General features: G+C 41.9%; 1 protein-coding gene across 1 annotated transcript in view; it reads right to left on the reverse strand.

Annotated features, from left to right (window-relative positions):
* Positions 1-11,983, reverse strand: part of TLN2 (talin 2) — a 474,484-nt gene that overhangs the window by 83,516 nt on the left and 378,985 nt on the right. Inside the window, exons 33-37 of the mRNA XM_026455077.1 lie at positions 7,686-7,779; positions 5,614-5,703; positions 3,598-3,720; positions 2,108-2,251; positions 327-488 (exon numbers count right to left, since the gene is read on the reverse strand). Of these exons, the coding sequence (XP_026310862.1) occupies positions 327-488; positions 2,108-2,251; positions 3,598-3,720; positions 5,614-5,703; positions 7,686-7,779 (613 nt within the window). The remainder of the gene's footprint in view (positions 1-326; positions 489-2,107; positions 2,252-3,597; positions 3,721-5,613; positions 5,704-7,685; positions 7,780-11,983) is intronic.

Raw genomic sequence — 11,983 nt, forward strand, 5'->3', positions numbered from 1 at the left:
AATCAGAGTATTTGCTACACAAGCATAGCGCTAACAGAGGCCCTATAACCAATCCTTTCCCATCAGAGTTCTGTCCCTAAGCTCCTCATCTACAGAATTCGGGGAGGCCTCCTTCCCCACCAGCTAAAAGGTTAGCAGAGGGCAAGGCTGTTGGTTTTTCATGAAGAGTATCTCCATTAGTAAGGGATGCCTCTTCAGTGACATAAACCATAAGACTGAATTAGAAGTTAAGCTTCACTAGACAAGGAGAGGAGCGGAGCTTAAATCTTGTTCCCCTTCCTGCTCCGGAACAGGAGTTGAATAAGGCCTGTAATCCAGCTACCTACCTTGATGGTCTTCACCAGGTTGGCAGTGCTGTTGGCGACTTCCTTGGCTGACTGGACAAAGTGCCTCTTGGCTACTGGGTTGGCCGTCTTGGATGAGGCGATGCGGCAGGCATTGCACAAGGCTGACGTGTGCTTGGCAACAATTGTGGCAGCTGACAGAACCTACAAAGCATGGAGCTAGGTTGGGGGTACCCCGTGCTACAGTGCAGAGGGGTCCACCCTGGTCCTCGGCCCTGGGTTCCTGTTCAACTCACATGGTCAGAGCCTATGTAATTACAAGCATGTCTAGTTCTGCCACCCTCAAAGTCACTCCAAGAAAGAGGAGGGCAAGAAATCTTAAGCAAAGATAAGAAAGAAAGAACAAGAAAAAAGGAGGTGCTGACATAGTGGTGGGATAGGCCAAGCCCCACATAGTCTTAAAGGAGATGTAATCAGTTAGCCTTTGGAATCCCACATAGGAGGTCCAGAGTGTAGAATCTAGACCAAGGTTTACACATACACAATTTTAAGTTTTCCAGTAGTCACTTTAAAATAAGTAGGGAAACAAGAGAAATTAATGAAATAATTTCTTCTATTTAACTTATCCAAAAATTTCATCATATAATCAATTAAAAAATATTATTGAGATTTTTATCATCTTTTTTCATACCAAGTCTTTGAAATTCAGGGTGCACCGTATATTCACAACCATCGCAATTCGGACTAGTTCCATTTCAGGTGCTTAACAGCCACATGTAGCCAGTGGCCCTCAGACTGTAGAGCCCATATCCAGATAAGAAAAATACTTATCAAGGTGCAACAGCTCCCTTCTCATCCATGGGAGAGCTGCTGACACCTACTGAGGTGTCTGGCTCAGGAAGTTCCACAGGCTCCACCCCGCCAGCCTCAACTCATTTGCTCTCCTGAATCCACCTGTTCTGCTTTGCTGAGGCTGGTAACACCCCTTTGGCCTTGCTGGATGGGTAAGGACTCCCAGACACACCAGCTCTCGGGGCTGCTTTAGGTCCACATGGTCCTTGTGTTTCCTTCTTTGTTCAGGTCCTTCTCCCGCCTCAAGAATGTGGGCCCCAGGTTGATGGTGGACCTGTCACTAACAAGACTGCCTCCGCCACCCCCATTCCAGCCACTTCTCCTTCCTTTCGGTATACACTGTTTTAATAAGTGACCGGGACCCCATGCCACTCAGGTATGAGACATGTTATGGAATGTCACACGTACTGGCTCTTCATCAAATGGCACTCTGGCTTCTTTCTGTGCTGCAGATTCTACCCAACTTTGAGGCCCAGTTCAGTGCCATCCCTTCTGCATCCCTTCTGGGAAGTGAGCCCTCACAGCCCCCTTGGAGAATTAATCACACCTTCCTTTGCACATCCCTGGCACTGTCATCATGCCCGGGTCATTGCATTTTCCAAACTTTGCCCAACACACTAAGAGCCAAGGGGTAGAAAATGGAGCCCTGCGCACATTGACCCCTTACAGCTAAGCACAGAACAAGCCCTCAATGCATGTCCCCTGAAGTGAAGACTCCTTGTGAATCTCACTGTGATTACTTCACTCCTTTTGCCTTCTGGCACCCCATTTCAAGGCACTTACAAATTTCCAGATCCATCATATTTTGCAATATTTGTCCCCACCCAAGTCATTATCTATAGTGCTGGCATTTAGCTACCTTTGCAAGCTATGAAAGAACAAGATTCTTTACTAATTTCTCATAGTCTCCCACAACCTACCTAGAGGAGCTGCTTAAGGGCTTGAAATCTTACATCCTCCCCAATAGTTACCTGTGATGGGCTGCTGCCAGGGTCCACCAAGTTCTGGCATGCCATCTGGATGGCCTGGTTAGCCCTGGCAAACTGGATGGGGTCCACTAGGCCCTGGTGGCCTGCCTGGCTGTTTGGATCAGAGATGCCAACCAAGTATGCAGCCTAGAAAGGGAAGAGAAAAACCACAGCTCAGGCTCCATGCTCCCAGGTGAGCCTGTCGGGATGATGGTCCGCACTATATATGCTGCTGTCACACTCAGGCACTCCTTAGTTCCAACTGGTCAAGGTCATCTCATCCCGCTCACCAATAAGGGTGTAGTAATGAACAGGTTTATGCCAGCTTGACATACCAGCAGGAGTTTATCACAAGCTCATGGAACAAAGTCTCCTTATTCTTAGGAGAGAGCCTCAATAAATTCTTCTTTGGGGGCATGGATAAGGATGGACGCAGCCCTGACTACTCTGGCAGCTGTCTTGTGATCACGAGGCTGCCCAGCCTCAGAATGAAGCTGACTCTTTGGCTGGCAGACAGGAGAGGCAGAAAACAGTGGGTGCATGCAGACCAATGGCGTGGAGCTGCTGGGTCAGCCAACTTTGGAGCCTGCCCTGTCCTAGGGTTCCTCATCTCATAGCTTACCGAAGCATGTCCTCATTGCTTAGGTCAGTATTTTCAATAGCAGAAGGGATCTTAATTTTGTAATTGAGTAAGATGGTCCAGAAAAAAACAACAACAAAAGAGACAGCATTTGGTTCCCAAGAGGACAATAGGGCACAAAGGAAGGTCTTCTCTTTGCAATTCCGTTTAGATGTGTCAGCCAAATAAAAGAGAAAAAATGAATCTGTGCACAGGAATTTTATCTCATTTCATTTCCCCTGAGATCTGAGGGGAAGGATGAAGGCAGAGAATTTCATCCCCTAAACTAGTAATGTTTCTCTGTGGTTCAGTAAAATCTTCTAAGTTCAAGGTAATTGTCAAATGATGAACCCGTTAAAGTAGATGCTGACATCTTTGAAGCTTCTGTCACAGGAAGTCAATCATCATTGAAAATACACAGGATAGTCAAAGAAGGGCAAGGAATGTGCCATATCATTTCTTTGCACGATGGCATCTAATTTTTTTCTCTCTCTGATCCTACAAACAGCATGATATAACAGTTTTGCATTTCTAAAGCCTCAGCAAATTTAAATTATTTAGTGCTTATTTTTCTACCCCCAAACAACTTATCTATAATAAAAACTTTTAAAACGATTGAAAAGTTGGCCTCTGAACCTATATGCTGGGTCTGTACTGCGTCTCACCATGCTCCCCAGCCTGGCACATGGCTGCTCGGCTCCTGGGGGGTAACTGGCTCATGTTTTGTGTAAATGCCCCAGCCAGCACAGAAGCCACTGTCTTTCCCATGGTTTCTGTGGTGGTACTTGGAGAAAGAGGTGCAGCTGGAGTTCCCCCACACCTCCCACAGGGATCTGGCACAGGGCACATGGCTGTATCAGGACCAGCCCCTTACCTGGGCTGCGGCCTCCGTCAGTCCACAGAGAGCCTTGGATGCAATCCCCACACATTCCCCAAAGGCAGGGAGGTCCCCGGTCTTGGCATTCTGTGAAATCCCTGCCATCGATTCACCCAGAACCTGCAAAACAAACGGCCAGCAACATTCTCTATCTAGCATTGCCTCAAACCAAGGGGTAAAGGAGGCTACACTCCAACTTCAACATTGAAGGCAACTTAATTTGGAACATTTGACATTTTCTCTTTATTTGTATTAAGAAGAGATGGAAGAGAATTACATCATTTCCATTCCACAAAGAGATATGTACAATGAAAATATAACCCCAAAGTTATCTATATTCCAAGGAGTTACAGTTAATATACACAGACTATATAGTAGAGTCCATAAAGGGCAACTCATAGGTGAATGGTCTAAACTGAGAACTAGTTCCTAGAATATAAAAATCATATCCACCGAGCTGTAGGTGAGGTCATAAACAGAAAGCAGGAGACTCGCCCTTCCAGATATCATTTGTCTAGTTACTGACAATAAAATTTAAATACAGATCTTTGTTAAGTATGTTTCCTGAAAACTATAAGAATTTTGCCTTATTTTGAAAATTGCTGGTATGGTGTATTCTTTCTTCAGAGATCTTTACAATAACAGCTAAAAGAGATTTTAGTGTTCAGAATCCAACCCAAAGTGGTCACGCATCCTGTACAAGGTCACAGTGAAGGTCACATGGGCAGGTACAGGGTGCATGATGCGAATCTGATGTTCCCTCACTATGTCCCAGGAGGGCTGGTCATATTTTCCTGGGCAACAATGATGGAACTGAAGGATGTCTTACCCTTTGGAGAGACTATGGTATTGCCAGGTCTAGAACCCAAAGCAGAGACCATTTGTCAATAAGCCATCTTTGAAGGGAATAAATTTCCTAAAATTGCTTAGATATACAAATTAATCCAGTTTACATAAGGACTTGCAAAAAAAAAAAAAAAAGAAGGTAGAGGGTAGTTTTATGTACACTATTTCTCCCTCCCTCCTAAGCTCACATTCCTCTTTAAGAAGGAACCATTTCTTTAGATCTGAGTGTGTACACATCCTTCCCTTAGACAATCATAATTCCATAAAAGGTACTGGATGAGGATATTCTAGTTTTAGCCTAAATCAAACTGAGTCCTTCTGACACTACCAACACAGATGTTTCCCCGCTAGAATAAAAGTAACCATGTTCCAGCTACAAAGCCAGATTGCAACAACTCGACATCCATTCATCTCCCTTACATTTCATTTTCACCTTCTGAAGGTGGTGAAATTTTCACATTCTCAAAAGACATTGGTATGGTTACTACAGAGGAGTGTTTCTCAACAGTTTGTTTGTTTGTTTTTCATTATTGTTCCACTAAGGAGCCATTAAAATTTTTTTTTCCCTAATCAAATACCAAAGAACAAGATGTTGTTGAGTAAGGTTAAGATAGGAGCAGGGTAACAAGCCATTATATTATCTTAAATTTTTTCAACACCTCTCCAACGTCCTACCAAAACAAAACAATTTCACCCTCCTTGAGAATGCATGCCATGAACAGATCGCAAAAGAACACACAGGAGGATCCCACGTAAGTCAAGTCACTGAAGGACTTTCCAAATCAGTTCCAGCGTAGAAAATACATGATTTGACTCACAATAAGACCCAGTTGTGAAAAAAGAGAGGAAAGGGTTCTCAAAGTATGGTTCCTGGACCACAGGGGCAGGACCTGGGAGATAGTCAGAAATGTAGAATCTCAACTTTATCTCACATCTACTGAAACAGAAACTTGGGGGTAGGCAATCTGTATTTAACAAGCCCTCCAGGTGATTCTTATTCACCCTCAAGTTTGAGAAGCTCCTGAGCAAAGGGCTCCACAAGGCTTCATGCTACATGCGGCTAGCCCTGCAGACCAGCCACGGGCAGATGCACATAAGGCACGTCTAAACTTCTCCCCACTTTGACGAGCAATGCTAACTTCTGACTTATGGTACAGACAGTCTTACCTTCGAGTTTTCCATCACACTCTCAATGCAGTCAAAGTAGGAGAGGTCACTAACAGGTTCATTAGGATTGTCCAACATCCCCTTCACAGTCTACAGAAGAACAACACAACATAAAAAGCAAGCAAACGTCATACAGCAAGAGAAATGCAACATCAACTACTAACTATCAACTTTCCCTCCATATATAAGTTTCTGGTCATAATCACTTTTACTCAGATTTTTGAGAATTTAGATCATGACATCATGACTTCAGATTTCCTGTTAGCAACACAATGCTCATTATAGGGGAGTGGGTCTCCAGTTAGCTTTGCCAGAGATGAGAATCTCTTGTTTTCAGTTTTAAAGGAGAAGAAACAAGGTAAACACAGAAAGATGGCATTTAAAACAGATTAGAACATTACTATAAGGCAATACATGCATGGTCAATTAGCACAATTTCTCTGCAGGATAATTCTAAGGAGTTTAAATTTCAAAAGGCCATTCATTCATTTCTTCATGACTAGTAAGAACCCTCAGTTTTTCCAATTTTGGAACATTTTAATAGGAAGGCATGAAAGAAGGTAATTCCCCCAAACTGCCTATTGCGATGGTTCATTTGTTTTTAATTTAAACAGTATAGAAAATATTTATTGTTGTTTAGGTCCTCACCAAGGAAATAAATGGGTATAGGGGCCTGGCTCTCTGTCTCTAAGCCACGGAAAACCATGGCTAGCTCAGTCATGGCACTGTAATGACCTTTGATCACCACTTGTAAGGGACTTTTCCTGGGGATGCAGCCATTTATCCTCCTCCCCAGGGAGTGAGAATGTACATTAGGACCCAGCAATCTTTGGGACACAGCCAACAAAAAGACAGTCATTTGAGTTACAAAGGCTGGTGTGGGGCTGGGAGATAAGGAAGGGGAACTGCTGAGCTGTTAAAAATGAGAGGGAAAGAGGGCAGTGTAAGGAATGAGCTCATTTCATTCAAGAATCTCCTCCCACTCCTTGGATAATCAAAATTGTTTTAGTAACAGCAATCCTAAAGTAGTCATATTTTTCAAACAAGGATATCAATGAGGGACGGAGTATTGGCACCTAGGCCAACAGAGCTCATTTAGATCAACAGCCTACATATTTATATTTGCAAATGTGAACAGAGCAGAATAGGGTAGTAATTCAGCCAATGTAAGAAACATTCTCAACTGTTTTCAGAAGGCTTCGGTCCTGTGATAACAATCCCCTTCTCACTTCCAGCTGTGCACAATGGCCTAGCGCCAGTACCAGGGCCTCAATCAAATGCTTCAGGAGCTGCAGTGGGTATCCCCACCATGCCAGACCCTTGCTGATTTATCCAGAAATAGAAGGTACCTTGGGACAATCAACCCACATCTACTGAGATACCCATCTGGCACCTCATTATAACCTGCATTGGTTAGGACTGCAGGTTAGGACATGCAAGTAGGTACACTGATTTTATGTTTACCCACACACACATTCTATGGGGATACGTAACTTTTCAAGCATAAATAACATGAGTATGAGTATAAAATGAAAAGCGTCCACACTGTGTTCTGGGCCCTTAGGGGACCCACAGCCACCTTGACTGTGTAAGTAGTATTAGTCCTAGGATTCCCCTTACATATCCCCTATATGGTACGGATACAATATATGGGAAAATCATTTTTACTCAAAAGCACACCTATCCCAGCCTCTAGCTCTCTCCCCATTGTTCCAGAACAATCTCTCCAATATTTTTTAGGTAAAAATTGCTGATCTTCAGCCTACACCCAACATCACAGGCCTCTTCCTGTTTGAAATAAAGAATCCTTTAACAAAATACATCTCCTCCTGCTGGAAAAATGAGAAGCAGGAACGATAATCCCAACTAAATATAGTTTATCTTCAGTTTCTTTCCACTTGGATTGGAACTTTGGCCTTAACAGCCTCCGAGGAAAGCTAAAAGGCAAGGACAAAGAAGAGAAAACTAGCCCTATAGGGAAAGAACAGACACAGACAAAGAGACAGACACACAGACACAGACACTCCCTCTCTCAAGTCCTCAGCAGCCTTCCCAGGGACCCAGGGACCTACCTCGAGCTCCCGCAGGGCATTATCGCACTCTTTCTGGCCCGGGGCTTGTTGGGTACACAGAGTGATGAGTTGATTGATGCTCTCTGTCACAGCTCTGTGACAGAAACAGAATTTTTTTTTTTAAAGATCAACAGTAATTTCCCCTACAATGTTTTGCAGGCTCACCAGAAATACAATTAATTCACTATTTCGGCTCGGGTCCCCAGGAGAACTCTTCCACAGAGACTCTATACAACCAAAAATAAACCATACCCAGGGAAGACAGAAAGAGATACCCTACCTTGCCTCTGATAATTCATTTGTTAGACCTGGAAGGGGTCCTAATACAGTTGACCTTTGAACAACATGGGTTTGCACTGTGCAAATCTGCTTATAGGTGGGTGTTTTTTTTTTTTTTTTCCCAGTAAAAGTCACACCAGTGTGTCTACCTCTCTCTCCTTTCTCCCCTTCCAACTCTTCCACCTCTGCCACCTCTCAGACAGCAAGATGAACCCCTCTTACTCGGCTGCCTACTCAATGTGACAGGGATGAGGATGAAGACTTTTATGATGATCCACTTCCACTTAGTGAAAAGTACATTTTTTCCTCCTTATCATTTTGTTAGTAGCTCAACTTATGGCAAGAATACAGTACATAATACATTAACATACAACATACAAACTATGTCTTAACTGTTTATGGTATCAGCAAGGCTTCCAGTCAACAGTAGGCTGTTGGTAAAGTTTAGGGAAGTAAAAGCTATACACGAATTTTTGACTGTGCAGGGGTCAGTGCCCCTAACCTTTGCATTGGTCGAGGGTCAACTGTAGTTCTCCTAAGAAAGCTAATACATTCTTAAGAAAGAATTTGCAATAAGCAAATAGACCATACTAGCACTATTTAAGACCCTTGATTAGCAGCCCCCGAGGAATAAGACAACCTGAACAATTTGGAATATTTTGTACATTTTTTAACACATAGACATAAAGTGAACTGTGCCTATGATTTTTAAATTTCTTCCTTCCATTAAATTCTATGTGATTGACTGGTTCCTAAAAGCGACCACAAAATTATTCATTAAAATAGCTATTTTCTTTGTTAACATTAACAGAAATAAACTAGGGACTCTTATATGACTTTACTTGTTTCTGTTCTTAGAACATAAGAGGCAGCCCAGATTTTTCTACATTGACAAGCACTCTGTCCCTCCTGGACAGCCCCTGTTTAATTTGTCTGAGCTAATGACATGGATAATTTTGAAAGTCATAGCCATTTGTAGTTAACTTTTTATAAAGTATAAGATATGGGTCATAGTTCTTTTAAAAATTGTTTTGCATATGTAAGCCCAATAGTTTCAGCCCCATTTGTTGAAAAAGACAATCTTTTCCCCATTGATGTGTGTTGCACTGATCTACATGGTCAATGTTTTGTCAATACCACACTGTTTTAATGACTAGCTTTATACTAAGTCTTAAAATTGAAAACCCATGCATTTTATAAATGAAAAATCTGAGATACATCCCAAAAAGGATGCTACAAATAAGCAATAGAAATAAGACTTAAACTCAAGTCTTTCTAACTCCAAAACCAAATACACAGTTCTTTTCTGCAGTGTCATAACTGGTCCACACTTCTGGCAGGGCCTCGAATTCTACTCAGTTTCTAACCACTGCAGCTTTGGCAAGTTAAACAAAAATAAAATAAGCACATATTGCTGTTAATCACCAACACTAATATAAAAGATGCCTCATTTTATTAGTTAAATTGGCTTTGCAGCTTCCCACAGAATATCAAATTAGACAGAAAATGATGTTGCCAATGTACAAAAGCAAGCGGCTTAATTATTTGATGAGGAGATACTGCTTTCAATTTTAAATTGGGCTGGGGTGATAGGAAAAATTCTAAAATAGTTTTTGTAAGATTGACTCTGGTGATTCATTTATTTGGGGACCACTATTTAATTAAGGTGTCATTGGGAAGCACTGTGCTCTCCATGGTGCAAAGCAAAACAAGAATAAGGAGACAGCCTGACAATCCCTAGTTCCAAGGACTGTGGAGGGGTGTAGTCCTCAATGTGCGCATTTAAAGTATCCCCTGGGGAGAACAGCACCCTGTTCTACCTGGTGGTGGCTTTGAGACACACTTCTGAGATAGGCTGGCATATATCAACATCATAATGGCATGATCGTTTGGTGCTATTTCCACATATCACAGAAGCTTTCTATTTAGCTTAATTCTCTCTGTGTTTCCTGTTCATCTGTGTTTTTAAAAAACCATGTTACTATATAAAAGTTTCTTCCATTAAAAACTAAGTGTTTATAACTGGTGAATTCAGAGGATATACAACTGTGGGAAAGCTGCCAGTTTTCCTCATCTCTTAAATTTTTCTGTAGATGTAAAGTTTTTTCAAATAAAAACTTGGGACAAAAACCAACAGACTAAGGGTTTGTGGTTGGGTAATCCACAAAAGTCACAGCCCAGCATCACGTGTCTAAGTGAGATGCTTGGGTAATACTGATCCAAAACTAAGAAGCATTATTTAGCTATCACAAATTCCCAAAACTCATTTTACAGTCGGGATTAAACAGCTAAATAAGTGCAAAGTGGTCCAGAGGCAAACAGTTATGTAAATTTGACAATGAAAAATAATATTTATGTTTTAAACCCCAGCAGTTATTTATGAGCATAGAATATAGAGGAACCCAAATATGAAACAATAAAGGATTAAATAAATATACAGCACACAACAGAATCCTGGGGACCCATTAAAAGTCAGTGGTGTAGCATATTACTAATGTCACAGATGAATATATGTGTTACATGATTAAGGAAAATAAAATTTACAAAATAGCATAAATAGAATGGGCCTACCACTCTAAAAATAAACATATATATGCATAGAAAATGATGGAATGACATGCATTAAAATGTGAAGCGACTTTATGTTATTTTGAAAGAAAAACTTTCAATAAATCTACCCCCCTATTAGAAATTAAACAATTTACATTATCATAAGAAATATGGCCAAAATTAGAAGGGTCTCTGTTCTTTGTAAATCCAAATAGGTCTGAAGTATACTTTTATTTTTTTTTTACAATCTTTTTTTAACGATCAAAGCTACATAAGTTCATTTTGAAAAATACAAAAAAGCTAAATAACCATAATGCTACCTTCCAGAAACAGTGTTTTCATCTAGGCTTATCTATCTACTCTCAGTTTCTAAAAAACTGGGATCTACAACTTCAATGGTTAAAAAGGGTTAAGGTAAAAAATTATTTAGCGTTCAGAGATGCTGAATTGATTCAATTGAAGTGTGAGAGCTCTGGCTGGAAGTTTCAAGTAGATACAGAATTGGGGAGGAGTGTGAGAAGAATCAGCCGCTTTGTGCTTTTGATTACCTATTTGCACAAGTCACCCAGTCAGGAGCTTAGAGGGTAAAAAGCAGCAGCAGACATCTCTCTTCCTGCCTCCAGGGAAGAGGCACCTGGGAAAGGAGGAAAGAGCAAATCGAAATTGACCTAGCTGTATTCCCAGGGTCCTGTTATGTCAAGGCACAGATATTAAAAAATAATCTAGGCCGGGCGCAGTGGCTCACGCCTAGAATCCCAGCACTTTGGGAGGCCGAGGCAGGTGGATCACTAGGTCAGGAGTTTGAGACCAGCCTGGCCAACATGGTGAAACCCCATCTCTACTAAAAATACCAAAATTAGAGGCCGGGCGTGGTGGTTCATGCCTGTAATCCCAGCACTTTGGGAGGACAAGGCAGGTAGATCTTGATGTCTGGAGTTCAAGACCAGACTGGCCAAGATGGTGAAACCCCAACTCTACTAAAGATACAAAAAAATTAGCCAGGCGTGGTGGCAGGTGCCTGTAATCCCAGCTACTCAGGAGACTGAGGCAGGGGAATTGCTTGAACTCGGAGGGCGGAGGTTGCAGTGAGCCAAGATTGCATCACTGCACTCCAGCCTGGGCAACAGAGTAAGACTCCATCTAAAAAAAAAAAAAAAAAAATTAGCTGGGCATGGTGGCATGGGCCTGTAATCTCAGTTACTTGAGAGGCTGAGCCAGGAGAATCGCTTGAACCCGGGAGGCGGAGGTTGCAGTGAGTTGAGATTGCGCCACTGCACTCCAGCCTGGGCAATGGAGCGAAATTCCATCTCAAAAATAAATAAATAAATAAATAAAAATATAAACATAATAATAATAATCATCTAGCTAGACATGGTGGTTTATGCCTATAATCCCAGCTACTCTGGAGGTTGTGGTCAGGAGTTCGAGACCAGGCTGAGCAACACGGCAAGACTCCCTCTCTTAAAAAA

The sequence above is a fragment of the Piliocolobus tephrosceles genome, chromosome 6, assembly GCF_002776525.5.
Source record: "Piliocolobus tephrosceles isolate RC106 chromosome 6, ASM277652v3, whole genome shotgun sequence".
Classification (NCBI taxonomy): Eukaryota; Metazoa; Chordata; class Mammalia; order Primates; family Cercopithecidae; genus Piliocolobus; species Piliocolobus tephrosceles.